This window comes from Solanum verrucosum, unplaced genomic scaffold (assembly GCF_900185275.1).
Source record: "Solanum verrucosum unplaced genomic scaffold, falcon-dt-bn FXZP01000524.1, whole genome shotgun sequence".
Lineage (NCBI taxonomy): Eukaryota > Viridiplantae > Streptophyta > Magnoliopsida > Solanales > Solanaceae > Solanum > Solanum verrucosum.
In genome coordinates, this window is record NW_026020576.1 from 69,119 (window position 1) to 90,952 (window position 21,834).

The window sequence follows — 21,834 nt, forward strand, 5'->3', positions numbered from 1 at the left end:
AAAATATACATATAAAGTTGTTTAGAGAGAGAAAGTCTACCCATTTTCTTCTTCACAAAATACATACAGATATACGGAGGCATATATATATATATACGCAGATATATATAGATAGAGAAACAAACAGAAACGGTTTTCGCTTTACCATAAGTTGATTCATCGGAGGCAAGCTTTGTTTTCTTCTTCTTCATCATCGTCGTCGCTTACTTCGGCTGGAATATTTGAAGTTTGGGGAGTCCGATCTGACTAACCGACTCAAACTTCGTTTCTCTTTGCGTTGATGAGTTGGGGAGCAGGAGATCGATAGTTCAAAACTCGTCAATGGTAAGTCTATGCTGAAACGGCGAGGTTCCTTGTCGTTTTATACCTCTTGCCTTGTTTCATTTCCGAAGGACTTATTGCTTGTTGCTCTAGTCAAATCTGTTCAGCGCAGAGTCAATTTGCCGTTTATTAATTATTTTGAGGTTATTGTGTGGATGAAATTTAATTCGGGTATCATTAGGAAATATTAGCGTTTTTTTTTGGGTATGTGTGGAATATATAGGAATTGGACCGAGAAGAGTGAGAACTTCTATGAGGTTTTTATGACTGCATATCGATGGATGGTTTAAAGGTATTTCTTTGAAGTCATTTCGTAAAATTTGATTTTATCCATTTTTTGTTAAGTCTGGAATTTGGATGTCAGAAAGAGATAAACGCTAGAATTAACAACTGAATTGTAATTTGATTTTATTATTAGAATAAACAGAGGTTGCAGACCAGAGTGAGTAATCCGCATATTAAAAGAGGTTGTATGTAGTGTTAATTAAGAGGCTGCTTGTAGTAATAATTTGAGGAGCTAAAATTTGGAAAATGCAACTTCAGCTTTAGAGGTGAATGTGGCAAATAGACACTACACTACTGTGTTTAAATTAAACTTTATCTTGTTAGAGGTATCCATATTTTATTTTATTTTTGGAAATATTAGAGATAGAAATACCATTCAATAGAGCACTTAGTAATAATAAATAAGAGGTAAAAATTAATAATAGTGAGATAGAGTTTTGGATACTGCTACGGAAGGCGTGTCTTCACAGTAGCTTTCCGTCGCCACCTAGGTAATAGCAAGGTGACTTCCTACTCCAAAGGTATAACAAACCACTTAAGAATCTTCTAATGTGCACTCAAATAGAAGTTCCGGAGAACTCTTAAATCTCTCGACTCTCTCAACTGTTTTTTGCTACTTCAAAATCTCTCAACTGCATTTATTTGAATTTACAATGGATGAAGAAAAGAACAATATGAATAGTGGAAAGATGAAGGGCATGAAATCACTAGATTTGAATAGTTTGACCAGTGGAATAGGTGTTTACAGGGAAGAAATAATTAACAAGACTTTCCAAGGCTACATGTATACTTTAAAGATTGAATTACAACTTTTTATAAAGAATGGATGTATCGTTTATAACATGGATGGGGCTTGGTTACGTGTACGAGCTTAACACGTGATGTGTGGGTTAGACGCATGTCATGGGTTCGAACCCTGCCGCTGAGAAATAGGCGCATGTCACATGTTCGAACCCTACTGCTGTGAAATAGGTGCATGTCTCATGTTCGAACCCTACCTCTGAGAAATAGGCGCATGTCTCATATTCGAACCCTACCGTTGAGAAATAGGCGTATGTCTCATGTTCGAACCCTACCGCTGAGAAATAGGCGCATGTCTCATGTTCGAACCCTATCGCTGAGAAATAGGCACATGTCACATGTTCGAACCCTACCGCCGTCAAAAATCCTGTGTTTAAGTGGAGAGAGGTAGAGAGGTGAGCTCATTATCCACCGAGTTCCGAATCTTGCCCCAGTTGCCTTCAAGGATTTCTTGGTCATCAAAAAAAGAAAGAATGCATTAATTTTTTCAGAAATGGTAGTCTCTTTGCAACAGTAAACACATTAAATTTTGAATCATTGAAAATAAATTTCAGTGTTTGTAGCACCTCAATGCTCTAAAATCAAAGTTGTCCAATGTCAGATGCAGCTATGACCACTGATCTCTTGTGGAGTCTCCTTATGTAATTACATTGGTCCAAAACTTGAGATGTAAAAATGAGTGACACATGGGTGATAAGATGTATATTTGCAAATATATATCATGGGACTTCTTGACACTGCAGGAAGGGAAGAAATTGATTAATATATCATTTTCAGTTCAAAAAGGACAGCCATATTAATATGAATTTATAAAGCGTGTTTGTTGTTAACCTAAAAATACTACATCAACTAATTATGTGTATTGGTCTCTTGCATAAACGAATAATGTGTACTAGTCAAAGTAAAAGCCCATGTAATATTTTCACAATGCTTCTGACGAAAAGAAGGATACAGTTAAAAATCAGCTCTTGACATTTTCTTTTTGATTTTTTCTAATTACATTAGGGGAGTGGGAAGAGTGAAGGGAATAGTTTGGATAGAAACCACCTATTGTGTGGAAGTCTGCGACCAGTACCACTAGTCTAAAGCCCTAAACGTCATTCTAGCATCTAAGTGGTGAAAGTTCCTGTGGTCAAATTAGTACAACGCAGGTGTTCTTTCAGATGTTTTGTGCTTCAAAAATATTTCATATCTGATGAGAAGTTTGTAAAGAGAAAGAACATAAACAAAGTTATGTTTCTTTGTTACTTTTATCAATTTGATAACATCTGCATTATTCGAGAAAGAATTTTGTATTAGCTTTGAAAAGGATTACAACATAATATTGCTTCAAAGAGGAATGAAATAGGTTGTCATTTTAAGGAACCCATTAAGAAAAGAAGCAAGAAGGTCGCGAGAAAAGAAAATTTCTGAAGTTTCTGTTTAACTTATTTTTTTTATCTGATTGAGTTAGTGGAAGGTTCGATAATTTCTTACATTAGCTTTAATGATCTTTCCCGAAATATCAACCGCCCTTTTTTTTATAACTATGGTGGCCACACCCACTTGCACGCACCTCGACTGATCCACATGGTACCTTCTATCTCCCATCAATGCTAACACAAGTTTTGGGGTGAACCTGTCCACCAAAGCTTAGATAGATGGAATGAAATCATCTAGCAGTTCTTTTCCTCTCAGCCCTCTCCTGATATTTATTCTAGAAATATCATCGTTTATTTTAGGATTCCAATTTTCTTTGTATATAGGAAGGATGCCTTAGAGCTTACTCATGTTAAGATATGTTTGGAAAGCGTTGACATATGAGGTGGTTCATTGTATTCAAATTTTAGCCTGCCTTACCTGTTCAAAAAGAATAGAAGTTTAGACTGACAGTTTCATTCCCTGAGTGACTCCTGTCCGTTTAGCTATATGTGTTGCTTTACAAATTTCCTATTATTTTTTTTCGTATTATGATAGAGGATAGTAGAAAGACCTAGCCTAGCACTGATGGAGAGTACTGCTTTAGATGCATGATTTCTTTTTCCGGCTGGATTCTGCGGTTCGACTGCATGCGTAAATTTCACAAAATGTCTTGCATCTTCTTCTTTCTCAAAAAGTTTTGTCTTGCCTTTTCTTGTCTGTTTCTTTCCATCTCTTAGTTTCTAAACAAGGCAATGCTAATTTATTTTTTAAAAGAAATGTCAACACTGGACGAATTACCCACCCTTTCTTCCTCCCTTATTTCTTATTCTCTCCCCGTTAGTATGAACATAGTTTAAAGACTTGTCTTGAAGAATTCTTTGATCTTGTGTCTCAATTAATAAATTAAGTATGCCTCAAGTTGGAATTTGATATATAAATCCACTCTATTCAGGTCCATTTTATCTGAATACTGTGTATAAAGATTAAGTTTTCTGGTGTCGTATTCGAATGACTGACATTTTGTGCAGTAATCATTGTCCTCTTGGTATCTCATGCAAGTACCTTTTTGCAGGCATCAGTCAACATTATTGTCGGTTCTCATGTTTGGGTGGAAGACCCTAAATTGGCATGGAAAGATGGAGAAGTAATCAAAATACATGGTCAAGATCTTCATGTTAAAACCTCCGATGGGAAAGAAGTGAGTATTTGGTTTTTTAACAGCAATATTTTTTCAAGGGCCATACTTTGTGTCAATCTGGAGCGACATTGAATGAATGCTCTCATAAATTCTGAACTTGTTAATGGATCTGGTCAGACCTCACTGGTGAAAGTAGATATTTTTTAATATTGAGAAATCGGTCATTTGTATTCTATTAAGGTGAAATATCCTGCATATTGGTTCCTTTTCCTAAAGATAGTTTTTATATACCGTAAGGAACATACGACGTGCTATTGTTTGTATGTGTGTATTTGTGTGTGCATACATGTATGTAATATGCATGTGTGTGCATACATGTATGTAATATGAATGCATGCTATATATCCAAGTACGCCATGCTGAGTATATTCAAAACATTCTTATAACTCGTTCTGGGTTGCGACCAATGGATGGTACTGAGAACTAACGCCTTCCCAATTCTAGCTAATGCAAATAATTGTTAAATCCCTCAAAAGGGCGATGAATGCACAAGCTTAGACCCATGTGATGGTTCACTGTAACTGGAATGCTTCGCGTGGAGAGAAATTAGAAGCAGGTCTATGGTAGAAGCTTTCCTTTTTTGACTGACATTATGAACCAAGTTACTTACGTGTACTTAGATTGGTACTTAGATTGGTTCACTTCTCTTTACTTTCTTATAAATGAATTCAAAAAGTATATAGGGTGATGAAACTGATGAACACTTTTCATATTGACGTTGTGGCTTTCTTTTGCATTTACACCTTGATTATTTTTCTAAATGTTAATTCTTGTTTCTTCATGCATTGATTCTGCTTACATGCACTTTTGCTCGTCATCTTCCTTATGCACCAAAAGTATCAGTTTTCTCTATTTCAAGTTAGTGTCAATATTTTAATTTTGATTGTCTATCGTCAAAGGCGGATCCATGATTTTAAAAGTTATGAGTTCCTACAATGACTTCAAGTTAGCATACGTTAATAAGTGGGTTCACACTGAAATTTATAAATATGTAGTACATTTTAATGCATATATAGGGTTAGAGCAAAAGCTACTGGGTCTGTGAACCCTGCACACATGTTAAATCCACCTCTGTCTATCATCATATTGGCTTCCAGCGAACACTTGATTCTTCTAGACTGTAACTTTGTTAACTGTGTTCTTCTTGTAGTGTTAAGTTTTATGTTCCTCCTAGTCATGCAGTCATTAACTTATTCAAACATGAGTAGTTTTTCTGGAGGGCACTTCCACACTTTCAGATTACCTGCTGTCTGCCGGTCCCTGAAGTTTGAAACCAACAAATCAGTTCTTGCATTTTTTTTGTTGTGCCCAAAGTTTTTTCTTTTTTTATCTAAGGTTTTTATTGTTTCAAACTATTGATCTCAGGTTGTTGCTAAAATCGCTAAAGTGTTTCCTAAAGATACTGAGGCTCCTCCTGGAGGTGTAGATGATATGACCAAGCTTTCCTATTTGCATGAACCTGGAGTTCTGCAGAACTTGGCCACCCGATATGAGCTCAATGAAATTTATGTAAGAGCTCTGATTTTCCTTGTAATCATGCAAATTGATCGTCAATACCTGCTAATTGTATTCTATGAATTTATTATCCTTTGGAGAAACTTTTCTTAGTTTTTCTTTATCTGTTGTCTAGACGTACACTGGGAACATATTGATTGCAGTAAACCCTTTCCAAAGATTGCCTCATCTGTACGACACTCACATGATGGAACAGTACAAAGGAGCAGCATTTGGGGAGCTAAGTCCGCATGTTTTTGCAGTTGCAGATGTTGCATATAGGTTGAGTTCTTCTTTGATGTGAGTTCCTCTTTTTAGTTGCTTTGGCATGACACTTATTTATTTCTCATTTTGGTCTCAGGGCAATGATCAATGAGGGAAAAAGCAATTCAATATTGGTTAGTGGAGAAAGTGGTGCTGGTAAAACTGAAACTACTAAGATGCTTATGCGTTATCTTGCACATCTTGGGGGACGGTCAGGTGTCGAAGGACGAACTGTAGAACAACAAGTTCTAGAAGTAAGATGACCTTTCACTTCAACTTTAATCTATCATTAGCATTTTCCGCTGAAACTGGTCTTATTCTATCAAGTTACTGTCTCAAAATTCTTGTTATTGTTAACACTTGACACACAGTCCAATCCCGTTCTTGAAGCATTTGGAAATGCCAAAACTGTGAGAAACAACAACTCAAGGTTAGCCACTTCTCTAATTGATGCCACAGTTGATGCTAATTGCTTCAGCAACTTTGTTGATGATTTCTAAATATGATGTTCCTTGCCGTGATGGAAATGGTATAATGCTTTCAGTCGTTTTGGTAAATTTGTTGAGATACAATTTGATAAGAGTGGGAGGATATCTGGGGCAGCTATACGAACTTACCTTCTGGAGAGGTCTCGCGTCTGTCAAATTTCAAATCCTGAGAGAAACTACCATTGCTTTTATCTTCTTTGTGCTGCTCCAGCTGAGGTATCTATGCTTTTTTTTAATTGTCTTTAGCTGATCTAACATTGGTGATGCACATAATTATGATATTCTTTTGCTTTGCAGGAGGTAGAGAGATATAAACTACAGAACCCAAAATCATTTCACTATCTTAATCAGTCCAAGTATTATGAATTGGATGGAGTAAATGATGCTGAAGAATATCTTGCAACAAGAAGGGCTATGGATATCGTAGGAATCAGTGAGGAAGAGCAGGTTAGTTTTCCTCCCGACTAATTTGTTTTGCGGTTAACATGAATTGCTAATGCCTTAACAAATTTGTTCAGGATGCAATTTTCAGGGTGGTTGCTGCAATTCTTCACCTTGGTAATGTCGAATTTGCAAAAGGTGAGGAGATTGACTCTTCTGTGATTAAGGATGAGCAGTCTCGATTTCATCTCAATATGACGGCGGAGTTACTCAAGTAGGTCTATTTTCTACTGTTGAATCTCACTGCATGTTCTTATTTTGGATATGTTATTTCTGCTGGATCTTATGAATAAGAATTGATAGGTGTGATGCCAAGAGCTTGGAAGATGCACTAATTACACGTGTGATGATCACACCCGAGGAGGTTATTACAAGGACTCTTGATCCAGAAGCTGCTCTGGGTAGCAGGGATGCTTTGGCTAAAACCATATATTCTCGCCTTTTCGACTGGTAAGCAAGTCAAATACATACACGCACTTATTTGGTGTTCTATATTTCTATCTTCTTTTGTATCTTAAAATATTCGTCTATTGACTCCAGGATTGTGGAAAAGATAAACATCTCAATTGGCCAGGATCCAAACTCCAAGTCAATAATCGGAGTTCTTGATATTTATGGATTTGAGAGTTTTAAAACAAACAGGTAATCTTTCAGTATGGCATATGCTCTGCTGCTGCTGCTTACTTCAAACCTTAGTGGTGCCTTTCTAACAGTTTCCCGTGTAAAACAGTTTTGAGCAATTCTGCATCAATTTTACAAATGAAAAGTTGCAACAACATTTTAACCAGGTTAGATCTCATTCTTGCATTTTAAAACTGTTTTCCTCATTTCTTTATTTTCAATCTGTTAAGGGTATATATGAGTAAGTTGTGATGTGTTTGCTGCCCCACCTCTTTGCTTATTAGGGGGGATCTTGGGTATTTAATAATGTCACTCCATCTTATGATTTCAGCACGTGTTCAAGATGGAACAAGAAGAATATGAAAAAGAAGAGATTAACTGGAGCTACATAGAGTTTGTTGACAACCAAGATGTGCTGGATCTGATTGAAAAGGTCTGCAACCAATGGGTTGATTCATTGTTTATTGATTGATTTTTTTCATTTTGTTGGAAAGAGGTATACCTCTGTAACTTATCATGCGATGCTATGATTTGTTATTAGTTCTAGCCTCAGTCTTTTGGTAACTTAAATTGTAACAACTGAAGTTGAAAACTTGCAGAAACCTGGGGGAATTATTGCTCTGTTAGATGAAGCCTGGTATGCATGCTTGATTATTTATTCATCATATATATATATATATATATATATTTCTTCTTCTTGTTTTCGGTTCGTCAGCTTATGATATAATTTATGTTCATTTATTGGTCCTTGCAGTATGTTTCCTAAATCTACTCATGAAACATTTGCTCAGAAGTTGTACCAAACATTCCCTAAAAACAAGCGCTTCATCAAACCTAAACTTTCACGGACGAGTTTTACAATATCTCATTATGCTGGAGAGGTGCTGACTAGTTCGTCTTTATGGAAACATTTATACCTTCACAGTTTTCAATGCAAGGCTAAAGCGTCCATATGATATGCAGGTGACATATCAAGCGGATCTGTTTCTGGATAAGAACAAAGATTATGTGGTTGCAGAACATCAGGTTCTGTTAACAGCCTCAAAATGTACTTTTGTGGCGGGTTTGTTTCCTCCTCTACCTGAAGATTCATCGAAATCGTCCAAATTCTCCTCCATAGGGTCTCGTTTTAAGGTTAATTCATCTTTATCCATCAAGTATTTTGGTTAATGTAGATTTTAGAAACAATTAAAAGAACATGCTTCACCAATCCCAGGAAAATGTCTCTTCTTTTTCTTTATAGCTTAATTAGATGTATGGATTTCTATTATCTGGGTTTTCTATTGTGTGAGTTATCTTTCTCTTAATAACTTGATATTAATTACCAGGCGTAACATCTGAGTCATCACAAAGGTTCTTGAAGATGAAAATAATTAATGGATCAGTTGTATATGAAAAAATAAAGACTAATCTACATGTCTAAGAGAAGCTTCTTACAAATAAATGTCTTATGAGGAGCTCTTGCGTTTAGTTTTCATTGTATACTAGGAGCTTCAGATTTGTCCAAGAATCATGTGGAGTAATAGAATAATGTATTGCTTCATGTAACTGAATGAGTTGTGCTTTACAATGGAATTTCTGAAGTTTTTGCTATCCATTCTTATTCAATTGTATGCCTAGTAAATTCTAGTTAGAGTAAGTCTTGCCTTTGTCTTGTTAGGTCCATGTATCATTTGACTGATTGGTATGCTACTTTTTACCCGTAGCACGTTGTGGTTGTTAATGCTTGGACCTCCATCTTCACTTCTTTTATCACAATATTAATTTTGATTGTGTTCTTTTTGTTGCAATATTGCTTTTATCATCTCAAAAGATTCATATTTCTGCTATTGTGTTGTGTTTTAGTGCTTCTGTGTTTGTTTTTTTGTTTTCTCCGTCTCTCTTTCTAGCAAAAATGGTTCATGTAGCATATGTGAACTTCTAGTATATGTTTTTATAGTGCTTCTGTGTTTGTTTTTTTGTTTTCTCCGTCTCTCGTTCTAGCAAAAATGGTTCATTACAGCATATGTGAACTTCTAGTATATGTTTTTTATAATGATACTTTTCTGATTGCTGATGCCTTTTCTTACATGCTTGCAGCTACAACTGCAATCTTTAATGGAAACATTAAGTTCAACAGAGCCTCACTACATCAGATGTGTGAAGCCTAATAATGCCCTTAAGCCTTGTATCTTTGAGAATCTGAATGTGATCCAGCAATTGCGATGTGGTGTAAGTGTCTATTGATGCTCATCCTTGTGCCTGCAATTGTAATGAATTTATTACTTCTTCTTGCCCTTCACATAAGTTGTTCTTTTTATTCTAGGGTGTCTTAGAAGCTATCAGAATCAGTTGTGCTGGATATCCTACTAGACGTACATTTTATGAGTTTCTTCTTAGATTTGGTGTTCTTGCTCCAGAAGTTTTAGCTGGAAGGTAAGTTTTCCAGACTCATTGTGTGTCGATTCTAACTGAAACTTTTATTCTCATATGTGAATTTCCTTCTTTCCTATCAGTTTCTTTATGATTTTTCTGATGATCTATAATGATCCCTTGTCAGCTATGATGACAAAGTTGCATGCCAGATGATTCTAGACAAGAAGGGACTTGAGGGTTATCAGGTAAATTTTTGATATTGTGCTGAATCAAATGTTCTCATCTTCCAACTAGAGTAGGTTGGTTATTGAACTGCTGAGGGAATATCTGAGCTAGGGAAGTATTAGACAAGTTCTTTTATATACCTTTCGTGGCATCAAGAAATCTGCATAGAGATTTTGGTGTCTTTACATTATCTGAATGCCCGTCTTTACAGATGGGAAAGACAAAGGTCTTTTTGCGGGCTGGACAGATGGCTGAGCTCGATGCTAGGAGAGCGGAGGTACTTGGAAATGCAGCAAAAATTATTCAAAGACAAATCCGTACATATATTATGCGAAAAGAATTTGTTTCTCTGCGTCAAGCTGCTATTCAGTTGCAATCATGTTGGCGAGGTATGTTTCAATCAGTCATTTGAAAGCCTACAATTAGGTCACTGAAACTTCTTTCATCTGCTCCCTACTTCACTGAGAAGAATGTTTTGGGACTGGCCCATGCAGGAGTAGCTGTAGCTTCCCTTTACATTGTTTGACTTTGATTTTTAAACATACAGTTAGCCTAATACGGTGCTTTGAGGCCAACTTTAAGGAATGTTTCTAGTATTATATGATTTATGATGCTTGTGTATCCCCATGGTGCTTTATTCAAGTTTCAAAAGCTTCGGTTCAATTTACATATTCATGCACATTATTATTTATTTTTTATTAGAAATAAATTATTGATGATGTGGGGGGGAATACCCTGGATAGCCAGAAGTTTTAAAGAAGTAGATGAAAATATGGTTGGTTACGATAGACACCAGCCATCTTATACTAACGGGAAGCTCATGGGTGCACCAAAAGTGAACTGAAGCCAATAGAAACACCCTAGTCTGCACAAAGTCGTATTCCACCTCTTCAAAAGCTTTACAGCTCTAATTTGGTATGGTCAATACAATGAAAAAAGGAAAAAAGCTCTACAGCTCTAATTTGGTTAAGTCAATACAAAATTGAACTGGCATTGAGAAGTCAACTGGTTTCAAGAGTTCTCCTGACCACAAAACTTGAAAACATATGTCAATTGCTCCAATTTATGATTAGAAATGCATAGGTTTCAACTTTTCTCTGCTAGTCTTGTTTGAGGACAATTACTTACTCTCTTATCAGCTGACTTGTCAATGTTTCTTCTTATAACTATTAACACCGTGCGTACTATTTTCTTGGTCATAATGTCAGCTATGCTGTCCTGCAAACTGTATGAACAACTGAGACGTGAAGCAGCTTCTCTGAAGATTCAAAAGAATTTCAGATGTCATGTTGCACACGTAACATATACAACGCTGCATTCTTCTGCAATTATGTTGCAAACAGGCATGAGAGCCATGGTTGCTCGGAATGACTTTAGATTCCGGAAACACACTAAAGCCGCAATTAAAATACAGGAATTTATCTCTCTACTGCTATTACAATGCTTGTGATCTTCCCTATCATATATGCAGAAGATACATGAAGTCTTGAAATGTTGAAAGAGTATAATATCTGATACATGATTTGCTTACTATCCTGCAGGCTCATGCACGTGGCCATGCCGCTTATTCTTATTACAGAAGCCTTCAGAAAGCTGCGATCATTACTCAGTGTGGTTGGAGGCGACGGGTCGCCAGGAAGGAGCTTCGAAATCTCAAAATGGTTTGTTATGCATTTCTGTGATCATGTCTTGTAGTAATGTCTTCATATCATCTGGTTCAGAGAAGGAAGATCATTGTTAATGAGAGATTACTCATACAGGCTGCAAGGGAAACAGGTGCTCTCAAAGAAGCCAAGGACAAGCTCGAAAAGAAAGTGGAAGAACTTACATGGCGGTTGCAATTTGAGAAACGACTTAGGGTAAGTTACTCTTATTTCTAGGGAAGTTTCTCCTTGGTTCATTTCCTAGATTCTGACACCATTGTTCTTTGGATTAATACAGGCTGAGCTGGAGGAGACTAAAGCCCAAGAAGTTACAAAGCTACAGGAGGCACTGCATACAATGCAAAAGCAAGTAGAAGAAGCAAATGCTAAAGTTGTCCAAGAGCGGGAGGCAGCACGGAGAGCAATTGAAGAAGCACCTCCAGTCATCAAGGAGACCCCAGTTATAGTTCAAGACACTGAAAAAATAAATGCCCTGTCAGCTGAAGTAGATAATTTGAAGGTATGGTTCCACTACCCCAAGGTTTATTATCTCTATAGTTGGACGCAAACCTTAATAAAAACTGCCAACCAATTCTTTATTTCCTTGTGAGTTAGAGGGCATATGAATATGAATCTGTCCTCTAACCAAATTAGCCAGGAAGTTCAAGTTAGAGGGCATATGAATATGAAATAGCATATGATGTTGATTATTGCAAATAAAACCCCCTTGCCAAACATCCAATTCTACATAAAGTTTGGATTTCATTGGACAACTTTAGGAAGGACTTCACCTGTTTTATTTAAAGGGAAAGAGGAAGCCCCAGACGTCACTTCTTTGATGACGACCAAAAATTGAGTGCTAGTACATCTGAGACTTCTTAATTTGCTTGTTGTAAATAGACCAACGGTTATGGAACAAAGGATTATCTTGGACCTAGACCAAGATATTGATGATGATAGCCAGGAGAGGAAGGAAGCTAGTTAGTCATAGCTCAAGACTGATCGATGTATGGAAATCCTATGGAACATATAAGTCTTATTGTGCTAATGGCTATAGCAGGATTGCTAGACAAAAGCCTGGTATTGAAGTAAAAAAAGGTAGATAGGTGGGCCCATTATTCACGGACTTCAAACCATGCACCACCAGCCCTGAAGGATTTCAGTTATGAATAAAAAGAAGATAGTTGGATTGGGAGCGCTACAACGTACAATTCCTGTCACTGCATTTATTTGATCCATTTTACTGGATAAACACTGTTACAAGTGCATATGCTTGACTTTGATGTTGCAAAATATTCTGTATCATGGTTTCTGCAAGTGTACTCCTTAAGTTCATTCTCCACCTTGAAGTTGCTTCTGAGCTGGCCTAGGAGGAGGAATTAACCTCAAAAGATTACCATTCATGTGCTAAATAATAAACCAATAATAAAAAGTTGATCTTTAATCAGTTGCTATTTCGTATAAAAAAGTTGTTTCATGAACTATCCAGGCTTTGCTGGCATCCGAAAAGAAAGCTACAGAAGAGGCTAGAGATTCTTCCAGGGATGCAGAGGCCAAAAACACAGAGCTGGCTAGCAAACTAGAAACTGCCGAGCGAAAAGTAGATCAGCTTCAAGATTCTGTGCAGAGGTTTGTAAATTAATATTGACTCTCTGTCTATGACGGAGTCAACTTATTCACCTCTTTATGGGTTTATTGTTGTTAGTCTGACATTGTAATCAAGAGTCTTTTGATCAAACATACAGAGCAAAAGTAGCACTGATTTCCCACGATTCATGTCTTTTTTTATTTTTGATTGAACCTAAATAAGGTTATGGGCATTGATCTTAAGATTTCTAGCTATGAACAACCAGCATGCAGTATAATAGTAGATTTGCATCCTTAAATCATCACGTTTTGTGAGCTGGACTTCCCAAACATAGGATTTTGCATTCTTAAAGAATGTAAAGACATTCTGACGCTCTCTTTCATCTACTGCCTCTTTGTTTGTCTCTTGTTTCAGGCTTGAAGAGAAGCTTTCCAACATGGAATCAGAGAACCAAGTGCTTCGTCAACAAGCTTTGACCATGTCACCAACTGGAAAAGCTTTATCTGCACGGCCAAAGACTACCATCATACAGGTGCACAACCAGTTGCCAATTCTCATCTTCTTAGATTTTTTTTTTTGAGGGAGTAGATTTTCATAATAGCAGCAGGTGGTCTAGATAATTACTCTCTTCATGAAATTGCAGAGGACTCCGGAGAATGGAAATGTTATAAATGGAGAATCTAAACCTAATTCTGTAAGTTCAATAGTTGCAGATTGATGTGTTTACTATCATTTTTTAATGTAAATTAAACGTCTGCCTCTTTTGATGTATATGCTTGTTTATATGGCATAGGATATGAGTCTTGTTGTAGCAAGTCCAAAGGAGCCTTCATCTGAAGAGAAACCACAGAAGTCTCTAAATGAAAAGCAGCAGGTAAGTGGTCCACTGGCTTGCACAAAATATTACCTGATTAATTATGCTTGTTTAATTACACTGTGACATCTAAACTTCGGAAATCGTTTTTGTACGATTTATCCTTTTTCACAGGAGAACCAAGACATGCTCATTAAGTGCATTTCTCAAGATTTGGGCTTTTCTGGAGGCAAACCAATTGCAGCTTGTCTCATATACAAATGTCTGCTCCACTGGAGGTCCTTTGAAGTGGAAAGAACTAGTGTTTTTGACCGTATAATACAAACCATTGCTTCAGCCATAGAGGTAGAAAGCTTATTACTTGGGTAATGTTATATCATTCCAGTTTTCCTGAACTTAATGTTTATAAATCTAAGGCAATTAATTTCTGAAACTTCTTCATTAAAGGTCCCAGATAATAATGATGTATTAGCCTACTGGTTATGCAATACGTCCACATTGTTGATGCTGCTTCAACAAACACTTAAAGCTAGTGGGGCTGCTAATTTGACTCCGCAGAGGCGCAGATCCAGTTCAGCCTCTTTGTTTGGAAGGATGTCCCAAGTATGAGCTCTATGGTTTATATTAAGTTCTCTGGTTTCAGCTGGTTACCCAATTTCTAAGTCATATCATAGTTAATACTTCTCCTCTGCTATCTCTAATGTTTATGTAGGGCTTGCGAGGTTCTCCTCAGAGTGCTGGGCTTTCAGTTCTCAATGGGCGTATGCTTGGGAGATTGGATGACTTACGTCATGTTGAGGCCAAGTATCCTGCGCTGCTGTTCAAACAGCAGCTGACTGCCTTTTTGGAGAAAATATATGGAATGATAAGAGACAATCTGAAGAAAGAGATCTCCCCATTGCTTGGGCTATGTATTCAGGTGCATTACTTTTTATGAGCTAGTATTATTTATGCCACAGGTCCCAGAAAAATTATGGAATAGAATGTTTACTGCTTGATGTGTAGTTTCAGCTAGTCCATATGCTTACTGTAGAATTGTTATGATAACTTGGGGTTTTTAGCACTTGGGTTGGTTGATTACCACTGAGTAGTTCTCTGATGCTTGAACTAGTCAATGTGTTAAAGAAGTACAATCTTATAGATTGATTGTCACTTAAGAAGTTAATCGGTATTGTAAATTATGCAACGAGCAAGCTCTTGAATGTTTCTGCCTGGTCAAGTCAGGAGTTCCTCTTATCTATTAAAATGACTGTAAAATAAATCAGACAAATCCAATGACTAGTGATGATACTTCTCTTCCAGCCCAAGGTGTTGGAATGAGTGGATCTTTCTAGGTTTAGTACTGTGCCTTGAAGCTGAGCAATTTATAGAGAGATCACCTTTTCTCTTTGGGACACTGTGTTACCTTTTCTATTTTGTTCTCTCCCCATTGTAATTATTTTTTCTGCCAAGAGAAAGAGGGAAGGAGTTAATTTTATCAGATCATTGTCTACATAATGTCTGCAGGCACCAAGAACATCTCGTGCAAGTTTAATCAAAGGAAGATCCCAAGCTAATACTGCTGCCCAGCAAGCTCTATTTGCTCATTGGCAAAGCATTGCAAAAAGTTTGAACAACTACTTGATGATGATGAAATCAAACCATGTAAGTTAAAGATTGAAGTGTTAAATAATAGCAACTGTCATTTTGTCTCTTTGATGTTTATATGTTTCCATTGCTCCACCTATGTAGGTTCCTCCCTTCTTAGTTCGGAAGGTTTTCACTCAAATATTTTCCTTTATCAATGTTCAACTTTTCAACAGGTAAATAGTTGTATGTTTTTACATTAAATAGATTTCATTCGGTACATTGTCACCTTCTTATGTATCTGTGTGTTAACCTTCTTTACATTCAGTCTTCTTTTGAGGCGTGAGTGTTGCTCATTTAGTAATGGAGAGTTCGTGAAAGCCGGGTTGGCTGAATTGGAACAGTGGTGCTGCTATGCAACTGAAGAAGTAAGCATGTTCTACTGTATCTTTTCAGTTCTTAGTGCTATTCAGCATCTTATTTCTGTATTTTCATGTCCAGTTTGTAGGCTCAGCATGGGACGAGTTGAAGCACATTAGACAGGCAATTGGATTCCTAGTAAGAAACTGATTTCGGGGCTATGTGCTAAATGAATTTTTGTATGATGTGGTGCTTTTATCTGACTTTCTTTTTCTCTCAATTTCTCGCAGGTTGTACATCAAAAGCCCAAAAAGTCATTGAATGAAATCACTAATGAACTTTGTCCAGTAAGGAGTCATTTTTCTATACTTCTCCTCCATTCTTCCCATTTTTTCTGCATAAAATTTGCTTCTTTCTTTTACCTATGAAAAGAAAAAAAAAACCTTTGTTTCTTTTGACTTCTCTCATGCTGCTTTAATTTATATTATTCTTTTATTAGGTGCTTAGCATACAGCAACTGTATAGGATCAGCACTATGTACTGGGATGACAAATACGGAACCCACACTGTTTCTTCAGATGTAAGTTCTTGCACGGTTGCACCTACAGTTTGGATGCCTATGTAGGTTTACAGTAGTTTTTGGTCTTGTTATTAAACAGTTCGCTTGGTTCCTGATTATGGGTTTTATGCTTTACCTTCAACTGACAGGTTATTTCAAGTATGAGAGTTAGGATGACAGAGGACTCCAATAATGCTGTCAGCAGTTCCTTTTTGTTGGATGATGATTCGAGGTATCGTTTATTAAATATCTCATCCTCAATCTTTGGTATACATGTACATTTTATTGAGCACCTCAAATTCAATATCTTGTCTTAAATTATGACGCAGCATTCCATTCTCCGTGGATGACATCTCCAAAACGATGCAACAAATAGACATTGGTGATGTTGAACCTCCTCCATTAATCCGTGAGAATTCAGGATTTGTATTCTTACATCAACGGTCTAGTTGATGGTTGTTCGAAATATACAATTCAACATGGAGATTGATGAATGTTTGCATAGCTCCAGAGAGCTGACGCTCCTGCACATCAAGGAACATGCAGAACTTGTGCATACATTGATTGTTGCATTTAAACGGCTAGTGTATATTTTTGTCCACTTGCTTTTGGACAATCGTAGCTGTTTGTTGTCCGGTTCAATTTATTCTTTTTTCCTCTCCTGCTCAACTTGGGAGGTATTTTTATTATGCCAAAAGGCTTCTAGTGTGGTCATATGCAGGTATAGGCAGATGCATTGGTTTTTGTTGCTTGCCTTTATTTTTTTGTCCTTGTCAGAGTTGTAAAGTCACTAAAGTTGTCAATTTTAGGTCCTTATTTGCTGTAGTGTGTAGGTGAAGTGCAGTTGAAGGTTGTGTTGTATAAGAAGTATTAAAATTATTAAGGCAAAAAAGTTTGTGAGTCTTTTCTTCCCATTAGTGACTAGTTGATCTTTCATGATTTTGACTTGAAAAAACTGTTTTGATTTTTCTTTGGGAACTAAATTTAATCATAGCATAATGTTCTTTTCTTACTAATTGCATGAAATATTCCTTCTTTACGTTAAAATTTTGAAGAAGTAAGGTTACATACTACTTTGAGAATGGATTCTGCTAAAACGCCTATCGCTAGAGCGGTCCTAGGCCTCTAAACCAGCCAAGCCTAGGTGGCCAGATATTGCTACGGAGCCGCTAAAGCGTCTAGTGCTCTGCGGACTGCAAAAGCGGTCACATTAGCACTTGGCACCAGCCAAAAACAGCTAAGTCAATATCTGTTGTTCATATCCAAAGAAAAACGGAAGAAAATACAAATTTGAAAACCTCACTGTCACCTCAAAGTACAAATTATTCATCAATATCGAGATCAAACGAACCTAAAAGATGGATAGATAATTCATATAGTAAACACAACCAAGAGGTATAGTCGATAGTTTATAGTGTATATGGCAGAAAAATACAAACCCCAACAATACCAATTTTGGGAGATTTCTTTTCTACTTAGATGAATAATCTTTTATTGCTAATCCTCCACAATTATCAAGTCCCTTTTCACTTTGATTTGAATTTTCTTAGTGTCCTTTCGACTTTCAATTATCTTCTACAAGTTTCTGCAATCCATTTCGACTTTATGCAGTCCTTTCTAGATATTTAGTATGTTAAGTTTTTAATTATAAGGTCTAAACATAAGCTATTGAGTTTATGTGAACTCGTGAGTGAGTCTCTAGATTGTCTCTGCTTTGCAGTTATCTTTCATCACTATAATACTTATTTATATATTTTACTTTGCTATTGTGCCCTTTCACGTACCTTTTTAGTTATACATTATACCAAATGTTGAGACTTTTCATGCAATTGCATACCCTATTGATCCAATGCTTGTTCTAGATAAGATGAGGACTTTCGTATTGGATCAGTCACAAAAAATTAATGATGTGAGGTCAATATTGACTGTTTCTTTTGCTTATACAATCACAAGCATGTCGAAGTACTATTGTTCTATATTCTGCATGTGGTCGACACTCAGAATTATTGTTGGTCCGAGCGAAACCTTAACTTGGCATACTATCAATTGTTAAAAGATGATCATAAAATAACTTAGAAGAAAACGAACGCAATAACTTTATAGTTAAAAATATGAAAATTTGTATCATATGCATATGTTTATGAAACAATGGAGAAAGCTATAAATCATCCGACTCATCTATGAAGCCTCTAACATACTGAAGATAGGTTATGGGGATAATATCACAGGCTGCCTGAATACTCTACTAATGACATAGACAAACAAGTAATTCTCATGATAAATTGGAGTCCTCCAAAAGCAAGGAGGTCTTACCAAAGATAGAGAATGTGATCCTAATGATGTGCCTACTATAAATCTTGAATATATGAATTTACATCATATAATGATACAACATCGAATGACGTCACTGCATGAAATGTACGGTATGTAAAATAGTTGAATGAAATAACTAGCTAAAACTGAACATACTGAGTTAAATAAAGAGCTTTGCAGATAGACTCAAACAAAGTCAACTGGATATGGTAAAACATGCATATGTGCTTTAACAATAAAATTTTAAAAATAGATATATGCAATAATAGGGAATATTGAAAAATAATATAACTTTACTATTTTGGAGGAGTTTCTTACAACCGACATAAACCATGTGAGCAACATCGAGTCCAATAACTAACTCTGTTGGGAGGGTTTTCCTATACCTTGTCATGGTATATAATCTTTCTTTCTAATGTGGATCCACTAACTAAGCCTCAAAGGGACAAAAGAGTTGACCGACTAGTGATATACTCAAATTCTACGATGAACACAATTATGGAACTTGAATTTTACAAATCTGTGTCCTCTTGCTACTAAATAATCCTCCCAAAGTAGTCTATATATGCTCATAATATAACATGAAAGTAGTTTATTTGTCAAGATTTCATAGACAAGTTTGATGCATTTTATAGGTGATATTGAAGCTTGAAAATTATGATTCATCTACAAACATGGATTCCTCAAATTCCCTCTATGTGAGTGATGCTTATCGTGACCAACGACACTAATCTACGGTTCGAGTGTCTACGATCGTCGATAGTATAGTAATCCAACTAAAGGTTGGGGTCGTGTCTCAAGGGAGTGATTTTGAGAATTAATAGAAAAATAAAATTAAGCTCTAACTAGTCGTAGCTAAAGACATTAACGATTAAAAACATAGTAAATTAAAGGAGGCGACATAAAAGTGTCAAATATCGATTGGGGGTTTTGTCACAAGTAGTAAAAACAACAAAATTAACAAGAAAATCAAGTATGGGGAAATGTTCTTGGGGTGTGACCGCAATATAAGTTGAGATAAATCGTTGGGTACATGCTTTCAATAGGAAATTTGCAAGATAATAGTGACTAGGCTAAGCTTTAGATGGAAATAAGTTCCCTCTCGGGCAACTTACCCCGTTTCAAATGGGTTCCTCTCGGACACCCATTTGTCGCATGAAGACCAGCCTACGCCGTACCCCACTCACTCTCTCGAGCTGAGTGTTAGGATATGGGACTAGGGTTCACCCTCTCGGGCTGAACCTCATGTCGACCCACTCTTTAGGCCATCAGTCTAATGGTCTTGGTTTCGCGACCTCCCTCTCGGGCAAACCGAAAACACATGGGTGGTTTTGTATTTGTAACTACAGACCCATTAAATTAAACCACAACCACTAGGTGAAATCACCATTAAAATACATCTACCCTATCAGCAAGCAGGACCCAACAACAATATCAACACATATTTGCTAAATCACACCCCAAGAATGAGGGTTTTTAGCCACACATCAAGAAATAACAAAATACACCTAACATGATACTAAAATCAAATGGGTATAAGAAATTAAACCTTGGTTTAAGCAAAGGAAGAAGAATGGAGAAGACCCACTTCCAACTTGGGGAAGATGAAATCCTTCTCTCTTCAAGTCTCCCACAAAACTCTCTCCAAACTTCAGAGAAAATATCTAAAAAGTACTATTTTATTCTGAAAATAATAATAATGGTTCGGAAATTATAAAATTAATAAAGAGTTCAGTATTTATAGACTTCTGAAAATAGCACTGGCGGATCTTTCGGCGAAGTTAGTTGATGCCACCGAATGACTCGGCGACTCGCCCTTCTTCTATTTCATCGCCATTTCATGCTTGCCTTCAGCATCTTCACGTTCTGGATCATTGGGCGGTATAGTACTGCTTCGCGGAACTATTCGGCGAAGCGCCGACTACTCCTTTCATCGCCTTTTTTATCCTCTTCCTTCAAGGCTTCGCATACTGGAACAAAGGTTCTTGGTGATGCTCATGCTTCAGCTTCTTCGTTCTTTTCAGCCTTTCTGTTCCTTTTTGCGCCTAAGTGTCCATGCTTCCACTAAAACTTCAATTACCTGAAACTTAAGAGTTTTCATAAGATATTGAGACAAAATACGCATTTGAGGACACTACTTCTATCAAAATAAAGCCGTAAATGAGTCCAATTTGTGGACTCATCAGTGAGAGCTTTACATATCACTTCTCCCATTTTGACAAATAACAATTGATTCTTTTATTAGGTGAGTAGTCCTTAATATAATACTTTTTGCCTTAATTAGGCATTCCATGTCGCTTTTCTTTTTATAACTATTTATTGTCTTCTTAGTTGTTCTCAAATGACATGAAAAAGTCGGAGCAAACGCACGTAACCATACAAGTCTATGTGTCGAGTAAATATTAATTTTGACTGATATATTCTTGTGTGAAAGATTCAGTTCATTCCACTACCTTTCTTTTATGATTGAAAAATGTAGTTATACTAATGAACTTCAAGTTTTTCAACTAGATTTCTTTCCTGATTGCATCCGGGGATAAAATCACTGTCATTGCATGTATGACTCTAGGGTGCTATGGGAATTATCACACAGACTCATCCCCCATGACATTCACCCACAATTAATACAATGACCAAACACATATGCAGACCCTCAAACTTATCCCTAAATTTCATTTTGGCACTCCAACTCAATCTTGTTTCATTTTAACCCTTTAACTCCAATTTTTATGTTTCATTTTGGCACTTCTAAGTGATGTGGCAGGGTGTGTGCGTCACACTTTTTCTAAGAGAGTGAAAGACACAAAAAAGTTTTTTTAAAAATAATAAAAGATTAACCCTTCAACTCTATTTTTTTATGTACCATTTAAACACAAAATACTAATTTTGATTTCTTTATTTCTATATATGCTCTTCAACTGCAATTTTGCATTTTAAAAATCATCGTTCATCTGTTAATTATTGTAAAAAAATTCAAATTGACGGATGATCATTGATTTTTTTTTAAAAAGTAACAATTTATTTTTGAGAGTTTCCCTGTATTTTTGCGTGAAAAATAACCGACGAAAGTGCATCAATTTTCTTTCTTAAGAAAATC

General features: G+C 36.4%; 1 protein-coding gene across 2 annotated transcripts; it reads left to right on the forward strand.

The window, feature by feature from the left end:
* Positions 1–195: 195 nt before the first annotated feature.
* LOC125811263 (myosin-17-like) lies at positions 196–17,270 on the forward strand. 2 transcript variants are annotated; one of them, XM_049490763.1, is made up of 39 exons: positions 196–324; positions 3,881–4,006; positions 5,372–5,515; positions 5,637–5,782; positions 5,862–6,018; positions 6,136–6,194; positions 6,309–6,468; positions 6,550–6,699; positions 6,771–6,907; positions 6,997–7,143; positions 7,234–7,335; positions 7,424–7,481; positions 7,646–7,747; positions 7,914–7,951; positions 8,069–8,195; positions 8,278–8,448; positions 9,394–9,525; positions 9,620–9,729; positions 9,854–9,914; positions 10,106–10,283; positions 11,103–11,305; positions 11,433–11,555; positions 11,655–11,753; positions 11,836–12,057; positions 13,027–13,166; positions 13,540–13,657; positions 13,763–13,819; positions 13,919–13,999; positions 14,114–14,284; positions 14,387–14,542; positions 14,652–14,858; positions 15,446–15,583; positions 15,671–15,741; positions 15,834–15,933; positions 16,007–16,063; positions 16,156–16,212; positions 16,365–16,445; positions 16,574–16,656; positions 16,754–17,270. In XM_049490763.1, the coding sequence occupies exons 1-39, from the start codon at positions 322–324 to the stop codon at positions 16,875–16,877; spliced, it is 4,596 nt and encodes a 1,531-aa protein (XP_049346720.1). In that variant the 5' UTR covers positions 196–321; the 3' UTR covers positions 16,878–17,270. The 2 variants fall into 2 exon arrangements, with proteins under 2 accessions (XP_049346720.1, XP_049346721.1); XM_049490764.1 differs by having other exon boundaries at positions 13,769–13,819.
* Positions 17,271–21,834: the final 4,564 nt, after the last annotated feature.

What these genes read in the sequence shown, in the direction of transcription:
- LOC125811263 (XM_049490763.1), top strand. An exon ending in ATGAGCTCAATGAAATTTAT is followed by an intron (nt 5,516 to 5,636) that starts GTAAGAGCTCTG and finishes TCTGTTGTCTAG; the next exon opens with ACGTACACTGGGAACATATT. An exon ending in CAAAGACTACCATCATACAG is followed by an intron (nt 13,658 to 13,762) that starts GTGCACAACCAG and finishes CTCTTCATGAAA; the next exon opens with TTGCAGAGGACTCCGGAGAA.